This window comes from Sminthopsis crassicaudata, chromosome 5, assembly GCF_048593235.1.
Source record: "Sminthopsis crassicaudata isolate SCR6 chromosome 5, ASM4859323v1, whole genome shotgun sequence".
In the NCBI taxonomy this organism is placed as follows: Eukaryota; Metazoa; Chordata; class Mammalia; order Dasyuromorphia; family Dasyuridae; genus Sminthopsis; species Sminthopsis crassicaudata.
This window is the reverse complement of record NC_133621.1, coordinates 313,233,371-313,248,059: the sequence shown is the minus strand read 5'-3', so window position 1 is coordinate 313,248,059 and position 14,689 is coordinate 313,233,371. Positions and strand designations below refer to the sequence as shown.

The 14,689-nt window shown below is 39.6% G+C and overlaps 1 protein-coding gene across 6 annotated transcripts in view; it reads right to left on the bottom strand.

The window, feature by feature from the left end:
- The window catches only part of CD163 (CD163 molecule), a 55,825-nt gene that overhangs the window by 13,781 nt on the left and 27,355 nt on the right, over window positions 1-14,689 (bottom strand). For 5 of the 6 annotated variants that reach the window (XM_074272110.1, XM_074272108.1, XM_074272111.1 and 2 more), the window contains 6 exons: window positions 13,396-13,716; window positions 10,550-10,864; window positions 10,150-10,464; window positions 9,724-9,786; window positions 8,849-9,163; window positions 3,579-3,899 (listed from right to left, as the gene is read on the bottom strand). In XM_074272110.1, coding sequence (XP_074128211.1) covers window positions 3,579-3,899; window positions 8,849-9,163; window positions 9,724-9,786; window positions 10,150-10,464; window positions 10,550-10,864; window positions 13,396-13,716 — 1,650 coding nt within the window. The remainder of the gene's footprint in view (window positions 1-3,578; window positions 3,900-8,848; window positions 9,164-9,723; window positions 9,787-10,149; window positions 10,465-10,549; window positions 10,865-13,395; window positions 13,717-14,689) is intronic. The other variant, XM_074272114.1, reaches the window with a different exon arrangement.

Sequence of the window (14,689 nt, the reverse complement as noted above, 5' to 3'; positions counted from 1 at the left end):
GAAACCAGTGACCAGGAAGTATAGACTCATAAATTTCTCATTAAATAATCAGATTGCCGGTATAGAATGAAACACTAGGGTCATCCCAACCTGAAGTGTAAACAGCATAAATAACCCCTCTCCCAGTTACTCCCAAGCTATAACTATAAGTGATGGGAAATGTACCTTCTGATCAAATAGTAATGAATGTTATCACTGTAATATAAGAAGCAATTAAAATAAATTCAAGAGAGGAATCAGCTTTTCTAGTGACTTGTAGATATGTCGTTAACAATGCAGGTAACCTGTTCTGGCTAACCAGGAAATAACTTAGTTTTTTCTAAAGAGTTGTTTTTTTGCAAGTATCTTGAGCTGGTCATAGATCTTGAGGCCATCAGTGTTAGGTAAAAAGGAAAAAGGAAAGTATTTTTTAGTATTATTTTTTCTCCCCAACTTTGTTGTAGCCTGAAAAGATTAGGTGGCTTGGTTAGCAGCCAAAGCCAATCCTTCCCCTTTGTGTCTTGCTCCTATTCCTCTGTAACTCCCTTGCTCCATTGATGACATTCCCTTTCCTTCTTCATATCCCAATAACACATATTCCATGTCTCCATTTCTCTCGGTTCCTTCTTTGATGCAAGGTGTCCCTTGTCCCAAAAGAAAGCCTCTTCATTCACAGTTAATCATATTTAAAATGTTGTCAGTTATTTGCTCTTACTACTTCTTCACCGTTTAGTCTTCCATAACCTCACCCTCCTGCAACCTTGCTTTCTGCCCTCCCATTAAATGGGAACTGTTCCTTATAAAGTCATCTAGAACCTCTTGATTGAGAAATTCAGGGAATGTTTCTTACTTGCCACCCTTCATACTCAGTAAGGCATATTGGAGAGCACTGGACTTGGAACTTTCATTTTTCTAGCCTAAAATTCAGACTCTTATGGGGGGGATGTAAATGTTGAAAATAAAAATTTACTCTCTCTTTGGTTTTTATTACTTTCATTTCCCCATTTTCCCTTCACCCAGATGTCTTCCTCCTTCAGCTTCCTTGTCTAGAGAGCAACACCATGTAATAAGCAGGTTTTTTTTTTAATTAAGAAAAGTTCAGCAAAATGAACCAATACATTGAAAAATTTTGATGTTACATATAGAATTCCACATTGATCATTCCACACAAGACAAGAAGGGGAATTTCCAATCTCCTTTTTGTGACCATGTTTGATCATACTGAAGAGGGTGTGATACTAGGCAAAGATGGGTCTGTGGTTCTCTCTCTCTCTCTCCTCTCTCCAAAGTGCTAAGGCTGGATCCGTGGGGAAAGAACCCACCCACTCAAAGCTGTGTTAAAATAAAGTTTTTATTGAGTAGGAAAGGGACGCCCCAAAGTCAGCGAGCAATAAGCTTTCAGGGAGAAAAGCCTTATTTCAAAGAATAGAAATTTGGAGCTTCAATTTATACACAAACAGGATCATAAAACAGAATTTGTATTTGAAAAAGACTTTTCTGCTTCCAGAGGATATGGAGAAGTTTGTATATCAAAGGAGTTTCTCCAGAGACTGTCAGTCCTCTGAAATTTGTATGAAAAAGGAATTTTTCTTCAGAGGATGTAAAGTTTTATTGGTCATTTACATACTGGGCTATCTGCTTTCCCCTCATCAATACTTCCATTACCTCTGATCTTATTGGAAATATCACCACCATTTCTTCATTTATATAATGCATATAAGGTGTGTTCTTAGTTTTATATACTCTTAATCCTATTTTTAAAAGGTTCATTTCTTCTCCTGAGCATACCTAACATGGAAAGGGGCAAATTAACGTACTCTCTATATTGTCACAGATCTGTCACCCATCTCCCCCAAGTCATTGGACAGAGGATCCTGTCAACCTCCTTATCCCACTTGCTGAGTAATCCTAATTTGTCATCATCCCCCAGTTCAGATTCTTATAGCTATTATATACTCTGAATCTTTGAATATTTATCTTTCTCACAACTTCATTGCTTGGCTCACAATCTTTCTCTTCTTCATTAATATGTTGATATTCCCTCAAAGACCCTGAATTTCAAATTCCTCAATTTACACAACTCTCATGAATTTCTACTCTTTTACTTCACCTCACTCTTTCAGTTACAACACAAAGATGATCAGATCTTTCATCTCACCATCACCCTTACTAAGCATTTCATTGTCATGACTGAAAATAATGAATATCCTTTATTTTTCCATCTCACCCTGTGCATTATTTCTACTAAATCTTTTCTTCAACCCCACTGTAACCTCCACTCAGGTAGGATTATCTCAATTAAAAACTCTTCTATGATGATAATCTTCCCCCTTTACAAATTTTCACCTCTTAATGACTCAGTTCAACTGCCCTAAGTCCTGTACTTGAATCCCTCCCTCACTTATCCTGTCATCCATCACAGCTTGCCAAACAACCACCTTGGATTCATTTTCTTAACTATGCTAGATGAAATGAGACATTCATGAAACTGTTCTCACCATAAATTTATGCCAGCTTAATAGCATAAATCTCACCTAGACTCTCACTAAAGATAGGGGATCCTAATGCTACTCACTAACCCTAACTCTTTCCTGCTATTTTGTTTGGCTTTGGCCACTCACAGTTTAGAGACCAGTATAGTTGATTATGTATTCACTCAGAGTAGGTGTTCCCCAAGACCCTGATTCCTCCTCTCTTCATTTCTCTCTCTCTCTCTCTCTCTCTCTCTCTCTCTCTCTCTCTCTCTCTCTCTCTCTCTCTCTCTCTCTCTCTCTCTCTCACACACACACACACACACACACACACACACACACACACACCAGTTTGTCAATCAATTACCAAATCTTATAATTACTCATGTCCTTTCTCTCCACCGACACAATTAACATCCTAATTCAGGTTTTCATCACCTATCCCTTGGTTTATTATAACAATCTTCTAATTGTTCTCAAGTCCTAATTCACTCTCCAGTTAGCTGCCAAAATGATTTTTCCACATTTGATTATGTCAAACCACCCCATTTTGCTGCTCAGTAAAGTAGCATGTCTCCTTTTTATGTCCAGGTCCTATGATATCTAAAGAAACTCCCTTTCTGGTGCTTTTCTACCTTCCTCATCTTTTAGTATTTGATTCTTCTCTACTCATTCTATGTTGCAGTCATATTGGCTGACTCACCCTTCCTTCTTACTCCCATCTCCCCCCTTTGCACTGATTGTTCCCCATGCCCAGATTGCTTTCCCTCCCAAACTTTGACTCTTAAAATCTCTAAACTGAAGATTTAACTCAAGTGCCCAGCTGCAAGTTTCATTCCCCATATGATTGCCATCCAATCTATCATTATTTTGTATTATCTAACTGATAAGTGGTATCTCTCCCCCACTCCCGTTAGAATGTCCTTGAGGACAGAAACTATTTTTTATCTTTCTCTGTATTGCAAGTTCCTTAGCATTGTATCTGGCTCATAGGAAGCTCATAAAAAATGCTATCTGATTGGGTGACTAATAATACATGTTCAATGTTTGTTGAATTGAAGTATATCAAATGAGATTAGCAACTGGATAGATTTCATGAAACCTGTGAACAGACCAAGAGACACTCACCAATACATGTAATCCAGGCCTCCTGTCTTGCACTGGATGGTGTCTTCTCCCATGGATCTGATGGACACTGCCACAGGGAGGTGGGCCCCTTAGGACATTGAACACCATTCACCCACATGCTTCTGGAACTTGCCTTGTTTGTAGGAGCAGGGTCAAGAATTCCATTGTCTCCACAGCCTAAATGCCTGCATACCACTCCCACAGTGACTGCAGTCATGTTGTGTCTGCCAACACTGCCCCAGGTCCCATTGTAAAAGACTTCCAGTCGTCCTGCACAGGTCTGGGTGTTGGTCTCACTGAGTAGCCTCAGAGACATGACCTCTACAGAGAAATGTGGCTTAAATTCCTTGATACATAAAATATTAGGAGATTCCCTCCCTTTGATTCTTTGGGGTCCACAGGACAGGTTTTTCCCAGACTCCTTTTGAGTATACTCTTCCTGGGATTGCAGGAGAGGTCACCAAAACCATAACAGTTCCAGCACCAAATCCTTCTGTCCAGGGTTTTCAATTTCTATATGACTTGGGGTTAGTGTTCAGGCATAAGTTACTAGATATTGTGTACCCTTGTGTTTGTCATAGGAACCAAAGTCAGCTAGACTCAAATTGGGACAGCAATAAGCCACAGGCATGTGAAAAAATAAGACTTTTCACTTACTACTATCATAGCAAAAACTGGTTGCACATATACAATGTCAGGAGAAGCTTTAATCACAATGCATCATGGGAGTATCTTTTAAAAATTATAAGCCATGTCTCATTGAGGGGAGATACAGAGAAAGAGAGAAAGACACACAGAGAGAATTTGGAGAGGTCTTTTATACCCTGAGTGCCACCTGCCCCCCTCCCCAAACTCTAGTTTCTAATTTTCATTAACCTTGCTTGTGATCTTATTGCAAAACTTTATCACTGATAATACTGATCATTAACCCTAGTAGCAAAGATAGAGACTGGTAGAGAATCCACAAACTAGTCCATGAGAAATAGCTGGACTTTGAGTAGAAGCAAGATTATTCCTAAGATGGGATTTCTGTTGCTAAAAGGGGGGGGGGGTGCAGGGTCCCTCTCTGTTCCTCCTTACTGGTGTATCACCAATTTGACACAGGCGTTTCTCAAGGAAACTGTTCCTTTTCAAGAACTTGTTCCAAGGTTACAGATTATTAATGGCATAAATGGGAACAGGATTCCTGGTTCTTATTTTATTAATTCTTTATATTACAAGAGAAAATCTTATGTGGCTGAGGAGGGAGACAAAAATGGGAGATAGTTTGATGAAATGTTTCTCGCTACAGTGGCCTTGTGTCATACAACCATTGAACATGCTTATTTCTTTTTTATGTATTAGCAAGTTTACATGTTAATATGTAAGCTTATGATCATTCTAATTCAATTCAGACTTTAATATGCATATCTATATTGCACATGGTAGATTATATATATATATATATATACATACATGTGTATATGTGTTTGTACCGTATATGAGGGTGGGTTTTCTCTCCATAAATATGTGCACATATGTGTGTGCATATATATTATGCTTGTCTGTCATACTGTACATGTGACTTTGTGTAAAACCAGAGCAGTATCATGAAGAAAAGACCATTAAGTATACATACTTTTGATGGATCTTTTCCCATCTTCTCTACAAGAATGCCCCTACAATCATTGCCTCTCTCTCCTTTATAGACTCTCAGCTCCTTGGTATACAAACATATGAGATAATAAGATTGATTCATTGCTGGGCCTGGAATCAGGAAGACCTGAGTTCAATTTGACCTCAGCTACCTACAATCCTGAGCACATAACTTGACCTCTGTTTGCTTTGTTGTTGTTTTTTTTTTTAGCTGTAAATGGAGGTAATAACAGAGCCTAGCTTGCAAGGTGGTTGTAAAAATAAAATTAAAAGATAATTTTAAAAAAAAGGGCTTACACTTGGTTTCTGATGCATAGTGGTTGCATTTTAAATGTTTATCCCCTTCCTTCCCTTCCTTATTACCAATATCTCCTTTAATTACCACTTCCATTCTTGTTTTCTATGGTCTTGCTTACTTCATCTTTTAGTTTTTCCCTAGACCCTTAAAGGTCTTTCAGATGTCATCCTAATTCTATCTCATGTTCTTTAGTTGGCCACATTCAGAAGAACCCTGCCATTTATACTGTCCCTGCTTCCTTTCTTCTCAGCACCTTGCACTCTGGATTAGACCTTATCACTCTCAGAAGAGGTCACTGAGCTTTTCACTAGCAGACATGGCAGGCTCTTCTCAAGCCTCATCCTTTCCAAGCTTTCTGATTTCACTGCTAACTCAGATACTCTTTTCTTTCTGGGGTTTTGTGATACTGCTTTCATTCCCATCTATCTAAGCCGTCATTCTCAGTATTCTTTGCTGAAACACCAACCATCTCATGACCTCTAACTTATTTTAATAGCTTGTTATTCAAGCTAACTTGTTTCTTTTCTTTCCCTTTTTCATTTACTGTTTTATATGCTTGGAGAAAATTGCTCACAAAGAGCACATACATTTCCTTATGGCGATTATGGTTATTTTTCCAATGACTATCAAATATCTCTGAATTCAGTGTTGTCCAGTTTTCAAAGTCTAAGTCTCTTTCATGCCTTCATGTAGATGAATGGGAGATGATCAAGAAAAGGACACTGAGAATGAATAGTGTAGAGAAAATCAAGTGAAAGAAGAGTTACAAAAACCCAGAAAAAAGAAACAATGGCAAAGCCCATTGCTGGTCTAGTCATCTCTCTGAGAAGGTTTTCAGTTCTCACAAATAGTTGAGTAAGTCCACGCACTCTGTCGCTTCCTCACAGGTACTTAAATTATAGAGCTCATAAGTGGTATTATATGTTGTAATATATTATGCTTGCTTTAAAAAAAAAAAAAGCAACTTAAACATTTCCTTTATCCCAATTGTTGTCTCAACAACAAAAGGGGGCAGAGGCTAGCTAAAGATAAATACAAACTTAAATTATGTCAGAGAGCCAAAGTTCTGCCTTAAAGTTAGGAATTTCCCCATTTAGGAACTATTAGCTATTATAATAGTATTCCTAACTTTTCATATGATGTTAAATCATTTTTCAATTGTATCTGACTCTCTGTGACTTCATTTTGCTTCTTGCTAATCTATAAACAATTTTTGTATTGAATTTTTAAAAATCTAGGACCTCACTTTCCAAGAAAGCTTTTGAAACTCAGCCCTATGTCCACCTTTCAATGCAACTGTAAACATTGTTGACATTGTTAAGACAGGATTTGGTATTTGGACATATGATCTTCCTACTTTATCTTCTACAATTTATTAGTGTGTAGAGCTTTGAGTCACTTCACAGTGGTCAATTTGCTAAGACTGGAGCCCTGCATATCTGCTCAAGGACCAAAGATCTCATAAAATAATGACTCCTCTCACTTCCTAGCCCTCGATAAAGCTCATGCAGGCCGTTCCCTTAAAGTAGAATGGACTTCCTTTATGTCTTCTGATTGAGTTCCTAATGAGAATGTCAATGTGGATGGAGTCTAGATCCATTAGGAGTGTTTGGAGTCATATACTTGGTTAAATCGGTGGTCATGATATAGTTGTTGGTCATGTGATTCTTAACCCCTTGTGACTCCTTTCCTATAAAGTTGCTCCATCACTGCAGTAGTTAACTGGGGTTTAAACATCCTGAAGGTCATCAATTAGAAAAGACAAATTGAATGTGTAAATTTCTCTGATTTCCTGTTTAGAAAACAAAACAAAACAACAAAAAAACAACAACAAAAGCTCTTTCTTTTTTCTATCTTTGTTGGATCACCATAATCACCCTCTCATTCTATTCACATCTGAACTCATTCTATGATGATTTTATATTTGTACCAAAAATGTTTTGGTATGAATGACAGTTAAAGATTATCCAGATGAAAAAATTAAAGCTATCTATAGTCATATAAAAAGTTCTAAATCACTATTGATTAGATAAATGCAAATTAATACAACTCTGAGGTGCCAGCTCATACCTATCAGATTAGCTAAGATGACCAAAAAATAAAGAGGAAAATGAGAACCATTTGAGGGAATGTGGGAAAACTGGGACATTATTGCACTCTTAGTAGAATTATGAACTGATCCAAGCATTCTGGAGAGCAATTTGGAACAATGCTCAAACATACCCTTTGATCCAGAAATACCACTGCTACTTCTATATCCCAAAGAGATTTTTTTTTAAAGGAAGACCTATTTGAATGAAAATATTTATAGCAGTTCTTTTTGTGGTAATTAAGAACTAGAAATCAAAGGGATGTCCATCAATTGGAAAAAGACTGAACAAGTTGTGGTATATGATTGTAATGGGATATTGTTGTGCTATAAGAAATCACAAACAATGATTTCAGGAAAGCTTGGAAAGACATGTAGAAACTGAAACAAAGTGAAATGAGCAAAAAGAGAAAACATCGTAGACAGTAACAACATTATTGTATGACTTAGTTATTCTCAGCAATACAATGGTCCAAACCAATCTCAAAGGATTCATGATGAAAAATGCTATCCACTTTCAGAGAAAGAACTGATGTTTTCTGAATAAAGATTGAGCACATTATTTTTCCTCTTTCTTTTTTTCCTTCCTTTCTTCCTTCTCATTTGTTTTATTTTTCTTTTTTTGGAATCTTTTAATTTTCAAAACATATGCAAGGATTTTTTTTTCAACATTGACCCTTGAAAACTCTTGTGTTCCAACTTTGCCCCCCCTTCCTTCCATTCCCTCCTTGATATGGCAAGTAATCCAATATATGTTAAACATTGTAAAAATATATCTCATCTGTTTTCTTGCACAAAATGACTGATATGGAAGTGTTTTACATAATTAAACCTATATCTGATTACTTACCATCTCAGGGAGGAGTAAGAGAAAGGAGGTAGAGGTAGAATTTGGAATTCAAAACTTTAAAGAAAAACTAATGTTAAAAATTGTTTTTACAGATAATTGGGGGAAAATAAATTAACTTTAAAATGCTTTGGTGTCCTATGTCTTTTATAAAGCACAATTTTCAAGTTTGATCCTTCTGTGACAAAAATCAGTGATCTTGGGCCACTGTACATTACAGGAGAGACATGGCAATGCCACATCTTAATAAATGTCTGTATTGCTCAAGGTGCCCTTATTGGCCAACCCTATGTTAACCTCAACCAAGAGCTTCTCTCAGGTGATTCTCTCTCATTCGCTTTCGTCCTCCCACTGGCCTTCCCCCTTTGATTGGATATTCAGTAGATATATTCAGAACAAACCTGAGCAGAACACTCCTGCATCTTCCTTGTGCCGGCATTCATGCTGACCCCAGTCTTTTGAGGGACATTGCCACAGTGAGGATTCATTCCCAGAGCAGTTCATATCATCCAGCCAGATGGGTCCAGTTCCCGCTCCAAAGTGAGCACTAACAGTGGCATTGAGGGCCACTCCACAGCCAAGCTGTCTGCATACCACATGGGCATCATTTAGATCCCAGGAGTCATCACAGATAGTGCCCCAGGAACCCTCATGGTAGACCTCAACTCTTCCGGCACAACGATCTCCCCCATTTGCAAGGTTGATCTTTCTCAGCTCTACAGGGAAAAATATCTGTTAATAAGCAATCCAGTCTAAGCCTTTATTAAGTGATGGCATTGTATTAAGTGATGACATTGTACCATAGAGCATTTGTGCTGAAGACAAACTAAAAACAAAACTGCCTTCAAGGAGTTTCTCTTCTACTGAGGGAAATAGAGCAGGTGAACTGACAATAAGTCAGATACTGGGGCTCCTTTGGGAGCCATTCAGGATTTCTGAGCAGGGAAGTAAAAAGGTCAGGTCTGTGTCTTAGGAAGATGATTTAGGCAGCTGACTGTAAGGATGTGCTGCAGAGGAAAAAGACAGAAAGCTGCTGGAGGCCACATGAGAGGTGACAAACGAGCCTGAGTTGAGGAGTCCTCCACAATGGAAAGAAGACGAAGGGAGCTAAAGTAAAATCTGCAAGACTCAGAAACTATTTGTCTGTGAAGAGGATTGGGACTGGGAATAGACAGGAAAGACGGTGAGTTCGAGGTTGTGAACCTCGATGCTTATGAATCTAGATTACACTGGCATAGACTGAAAAGAGTTTCCAGGTGCTGCTTGCAATTCTTACCTGAACACAATGGTGACTGAGGATGGGCACTTTGGCACTGGAATTGAGCATCCCACTGGTTTCCTGAAAACACAAATCTGCTCAGCTGTAGGCAGGAGAAGACAGATCAGGTGATGTGCATATGTGTGTTATAAAGAGAGAGAGAGAGAGAGAGAGAGAGAGAGAGAGAGAGAGAGAGAGAGAGAGAGAGAGAGAGAGAGAGACACCCAGTTCCAAAGACAAATCCCTGCTCTTTGGGGTCCCTCTAAATGTTGATTGACCAGAAAGGAAGAGAATAACACTGTCTTTGTTTTGACACTCCCTCCCATGGACCTCTGTGACCACAAACCTTCTTGTCCGAGTTGCCTGCTCTCAAGGAAAGGTCTCCCAAGGAGACCTGGTCTCCCTTTGCCCCTGGATCCTAAATGGAAGATTATCTTCTCTTACCTGAGCAGTTCACAGAAGCAATATTTGTAGGGGAACAAATTGGGGCTCCCAAGGCAGTCATTGGACAACTCTCCAGGTGGACTTCAGTCCCTGAGCAATGAAATATGTGCCCCCATACAGGGCCTTTGGCTTTTCCAAAATATGCTCCTGTAGGTACTGAGACAGCAACTCCACAGTCAAGCTGCTTGCAGAGAACATTGGCATTGGTCAGATCCCAGTGGGAGCCACAGAGGGCTCCCCAGACCCCTTGGACTTGGATCTCAACACGCCCCTCACACCTGGAGTTGCCATCCACCAGTCGGAAGTCTCTGTACCCTGGGAAGAAGATAGAACCTTAGACAAGAGCCTGTGACCCTGGAAGCAAGGGGGAGGGCCAGACAAATTGTTCTCTGACTCTCACTTGAACAGACGATGCCAATGGTTCTGTTAAAGCTGCACTTCCTGCCATGAACGGAGCCTGTGGGACACAGTGTGATATGATTCTCATTGCCCTCACACTGCAGTTCCTCAGGCAGAACCTGGCCATTTCCTTCTCCAAAGTGAGCCCCATCGAGGATGGAGACAAGGGTGCCACACTGCAGCTCCCGGCACAACACGTTGGCAGTCTGAAGAGGAAAATCAGGACTGCAGACAGAGACCCAGCTGCCCTCATGCTTCACTTCCACTCTCCCAGAGCAGGGAAAATCTCCTCCACTCAGTCGTGGCTGCATGTGTTCTGTGAGACGAGAAAGCTCCAATAAAGACCTCATCTTGTGTTGCTGGAAAAGTGCACATATTTTTTTCCTGAGCCCTACCCTGATCTTCCAAGCCCAGTGGGTTTCCACCAGGAAGTCCTCTCCTTTCCTCCTCCCCAGGAGCTGCTGCTCTCCTGGGAACAATTCTTTGAGAGCCTGGACATTCCACTGAAGCTTTCTTGGAAAGCCTATTTCTTCTACATACACATATCAAGCACCTGCTATGTTACAATCATGGAGTACACTTGGCAGGGGACTTCAAGGTGCTGCCTATTCTATAGACTGACACCAATTGTGCCATACATGGAGCTCCCAATACAAGAAATCCATCGCAATGGAAGAATAGATATAAAAATAGACCATTTTGCGTATGAATTCCTTTCCCCAAATTTGAACGTACTCCATAGCCTGGTTCCATCCCATATTTAATTTATAACAAGGATAGTAATAATAATTGTCAGCATTGGCTTGCATAGAATGTCTAACTCCATCTTTATAGAAACTCTGTGTAGTATGAGATATATTTTGACTGCCATTTTACAGGAAGGTTAGAGAGGAGTGGAATGACTCTTCAATATCTGCAGTCAGATATGAACACAGTTCCCTTTTTACTTCACATCCAGCCTCCCAGCCACCATCCAGTGATCTTTGAAGGGATCCTCTTAGTAACTGGAAATCTCACAGGAAACCTCACCAGGCCCGGACACGGAAAGGATTGACAGATTGATAGCTCTTTCTCAATTCTCTTCAATTATCAAAGTGATCAGTAGGTTTGAGTTTTGAGGGACTACATCTAGCTCTTTATCCAAAATGGACTTACTGACCATCTTGCCTGATCATAAAGTGTCCAATGAATTTTTGGCACGATGACAGGCCACTACATGTGCTTTTATCCTTTGGTAATAGCTGGTTTATACATTTATAATGTCTAAATATTATCATTGGTAATGATTTTAGTTTTAATAATGGACATTTAAGTAGCATTTGAAGTTGGACAAGTGATCTCGATATGTAAAATCTCACTGGAGCTTCAGAATCACCTGATCCCTGTTTTTCATTTGATTTGCTAGGCACTGTTGACCCAGGAATTCCAAAGGTCGACATCACTCATAGAACTGGATGCCTAAGGATCAATGATTATTGCATGTAATGAAACCAGTCCTGCCCATTTATGGAAAGAGTTCCACTTATGGAAAGAGGTTTGAAACATAGCTAAAAGAGGTTCATTGTCCAAGGCAATCTGGATAGACTTTGCATAGAAAATACCAGCCACAAAAAAAGAAAAGAAAAAGAAAATACCAGCCACATCCAGAAAAAGAAATAAGGAGAGTAAATGTATGTCAGCGCAAACTATGTTTACTTCTTTTTTTCCCCCTTCTCCTGGTTTTTCTCTTTTGTTCTGATTTCTCTCTTCTAACATGATTCACAAAGCAATGTGTATTATAAATATAGATAGATAGAAAGATAGAGAAAGAAAGAGAAAAGAAAGAAATGACAAGGAAGGAAGGAAGAAAGAAGAGAGGGAGGGAAGGAAGGGAGGGAGAAAGAAAAGAAGGAAGGAAGGAAGTAGTACAAAAAAGAAATCCATTAGAATCACTGACTGGAAAATGTAGACATGTCTTTGTTGAGGGCCCTGGCATTACCCTGACAATGGCAGGGTCTCTGCTAAGACTCCTGATACTTATGTTCTGTATAAGTCTGTGTACTCCCTTTCTGGGGATGGGGAGAATCTGTGTCTCTGGGAAACTGAAAATTGAGCAAAATGGAGGAAAGGAGGCCAAGTGGGGCAAGGGTTGAAGCATGGTCTGGATTGATCATGCCTTGGCATATTGATGCTGAGGTTTTCTAATTGTGAAACCATTCAAAAGAGTAGTACAAATTTAATTCCTTCCTCCACAAGTTAAGAACAGGATATAGAGGAAGATAAGTCTACTTTGGAAAATGGTCTTTCCAGAAAAGACTGGGCTTTGCAATTTGAGCCTGATTGGGTCTGAAATAACTAGAAGTGTCCTGGGACCAGGAGGGCAGAGAGGACTTGTTTCCTATTCAGGAAGGAGTCGGTGGGCAGGCAGTTCTCAGGAAGAGGTTTGAGCCTTAGCAGAATTCCAGCAGAGAATTCTTGTTGCTGTGACCCCATCCCCCCAAATTCCCTACTTTTTCTCTACTCTGATATTTCCTTATTCTTATTGGGAAAAGGCACGTGTCACTTTTATTAAATGACTTCTTGGCCCCTAACAACTCACAACTTGTATGTTGTGTATGTAAGATTTAGGGCTCAGTCTGGTTTTGCTGCTGAAGCTGTCAAGGAAATGGTGACTATAGGTATAGGCTGGAGAAGAAGGTACAGCATCAGGAGAAAGCAGCTCCCCAGATTATCCAGGATTGCTCAGAATCATGATGACTGGAATCGGCTGAGGTCCTGAGAGGATCCTTGCCCATTTGCCAGTGGAGGTCTTGAGCCTCTTAGAAGTTAGATTTCCTCCCGTGGAGAATTTCTGGGATCAAAACTCACCTGAGCAGATGACAGCAGCTTTTTCATACTCCTGACAGGAAATCTTTTCCCATTCCCAATTCCCACAATCCCAAAAAGATTCCTCTTTTCCAAAGCATTTAATTCCAGTGATCCAGGTGTGCTCAGGGATGTCTTCAAAATTGGATTGGAAATCGATGCTGACAGCAGTTCCACAACCAAGCTGCCTGCAAACTACGGTGGCTTCATCCAGTGACCAGCTTCTTCTGCACACAATTCCCACCTCCTCACGGACTCTTACCTCCACTACCCCTACACATTGGCTGTTTCCCCCAAGAAGCTTCAGCTCCAGGGTAGATGAGTCTGTAAAAAGGACAGCAATTTCAGATATAAGCAAACCATGAGATATGCCATGACTGTGAGGAAGCCAGTCCCTACACAATATGCAAAACCCTGGTACCCCTACCCTAGAGACTTCAACCATACAAATAAAAATAAAAAGTAAAAGTGAAGGAGTTTGCCCAACACTTATTATCTATAAATGAATGAAGTGGCTTTTCCTCTGCCCTGCTATAGAAAAGTGAGAAAATTTACCCAAATACTGAATACCTTGAGAATTAGAATAGACCAAACAATTTTCAAGGCATTCAGTATTTGAGTAAATTTTCTCATTATTCTATGGCATCAATGGCCCATTCCCTCCCTCCCTCCTTCCCTCCTTCCTTCCCTCCCTTCATTCCTTTTTCTTTCCCTACTCCAGTCTCATATTTTTGTTGTTTGTTTATTTTCTTTATCTATTAGAAATTAGACCTTTCCTTCTTTTAAAATAATAGTCTTTTATTTTCAAAATACAAGTAAAGATAATTTTCAACATTCACCCTTGCAAAACCTTGTATTCCAAATTTTTCTCCTTTCCTTTCTCTCATCTTCCTCCCCAAGACATCAAGTAATCCAATATATTTCAAACATGAGCAATTCTTCTATACATATTTATACAATTGTCATGCTTATGGCTTTCCTTTTAATCCCTTTCATTCACCTGACAATGAATCTTGTTTTGCATATGACTGAACCCCTTTCTTCTCCCTCATTCTTGCCCCTTCTTTCTTTTCTGAGTTTAATGTATTTCTATACCTCAACTTTTATATCTGTTACATGATTATGTGTGTTAGCTTCAGTATTCCTTTGTTTGGTTCATATAAAGGTGAATTTCACGGGATTCCTGATTATCTCCTCAGTTCAGTTCCTTCCTCCATATTTACTACCTTCCGGTGCCTCTTTCTCTTCCTTCCCCTTGCATCTCCACGATAGTCCCCTATCCCCCACATTGTCTTTC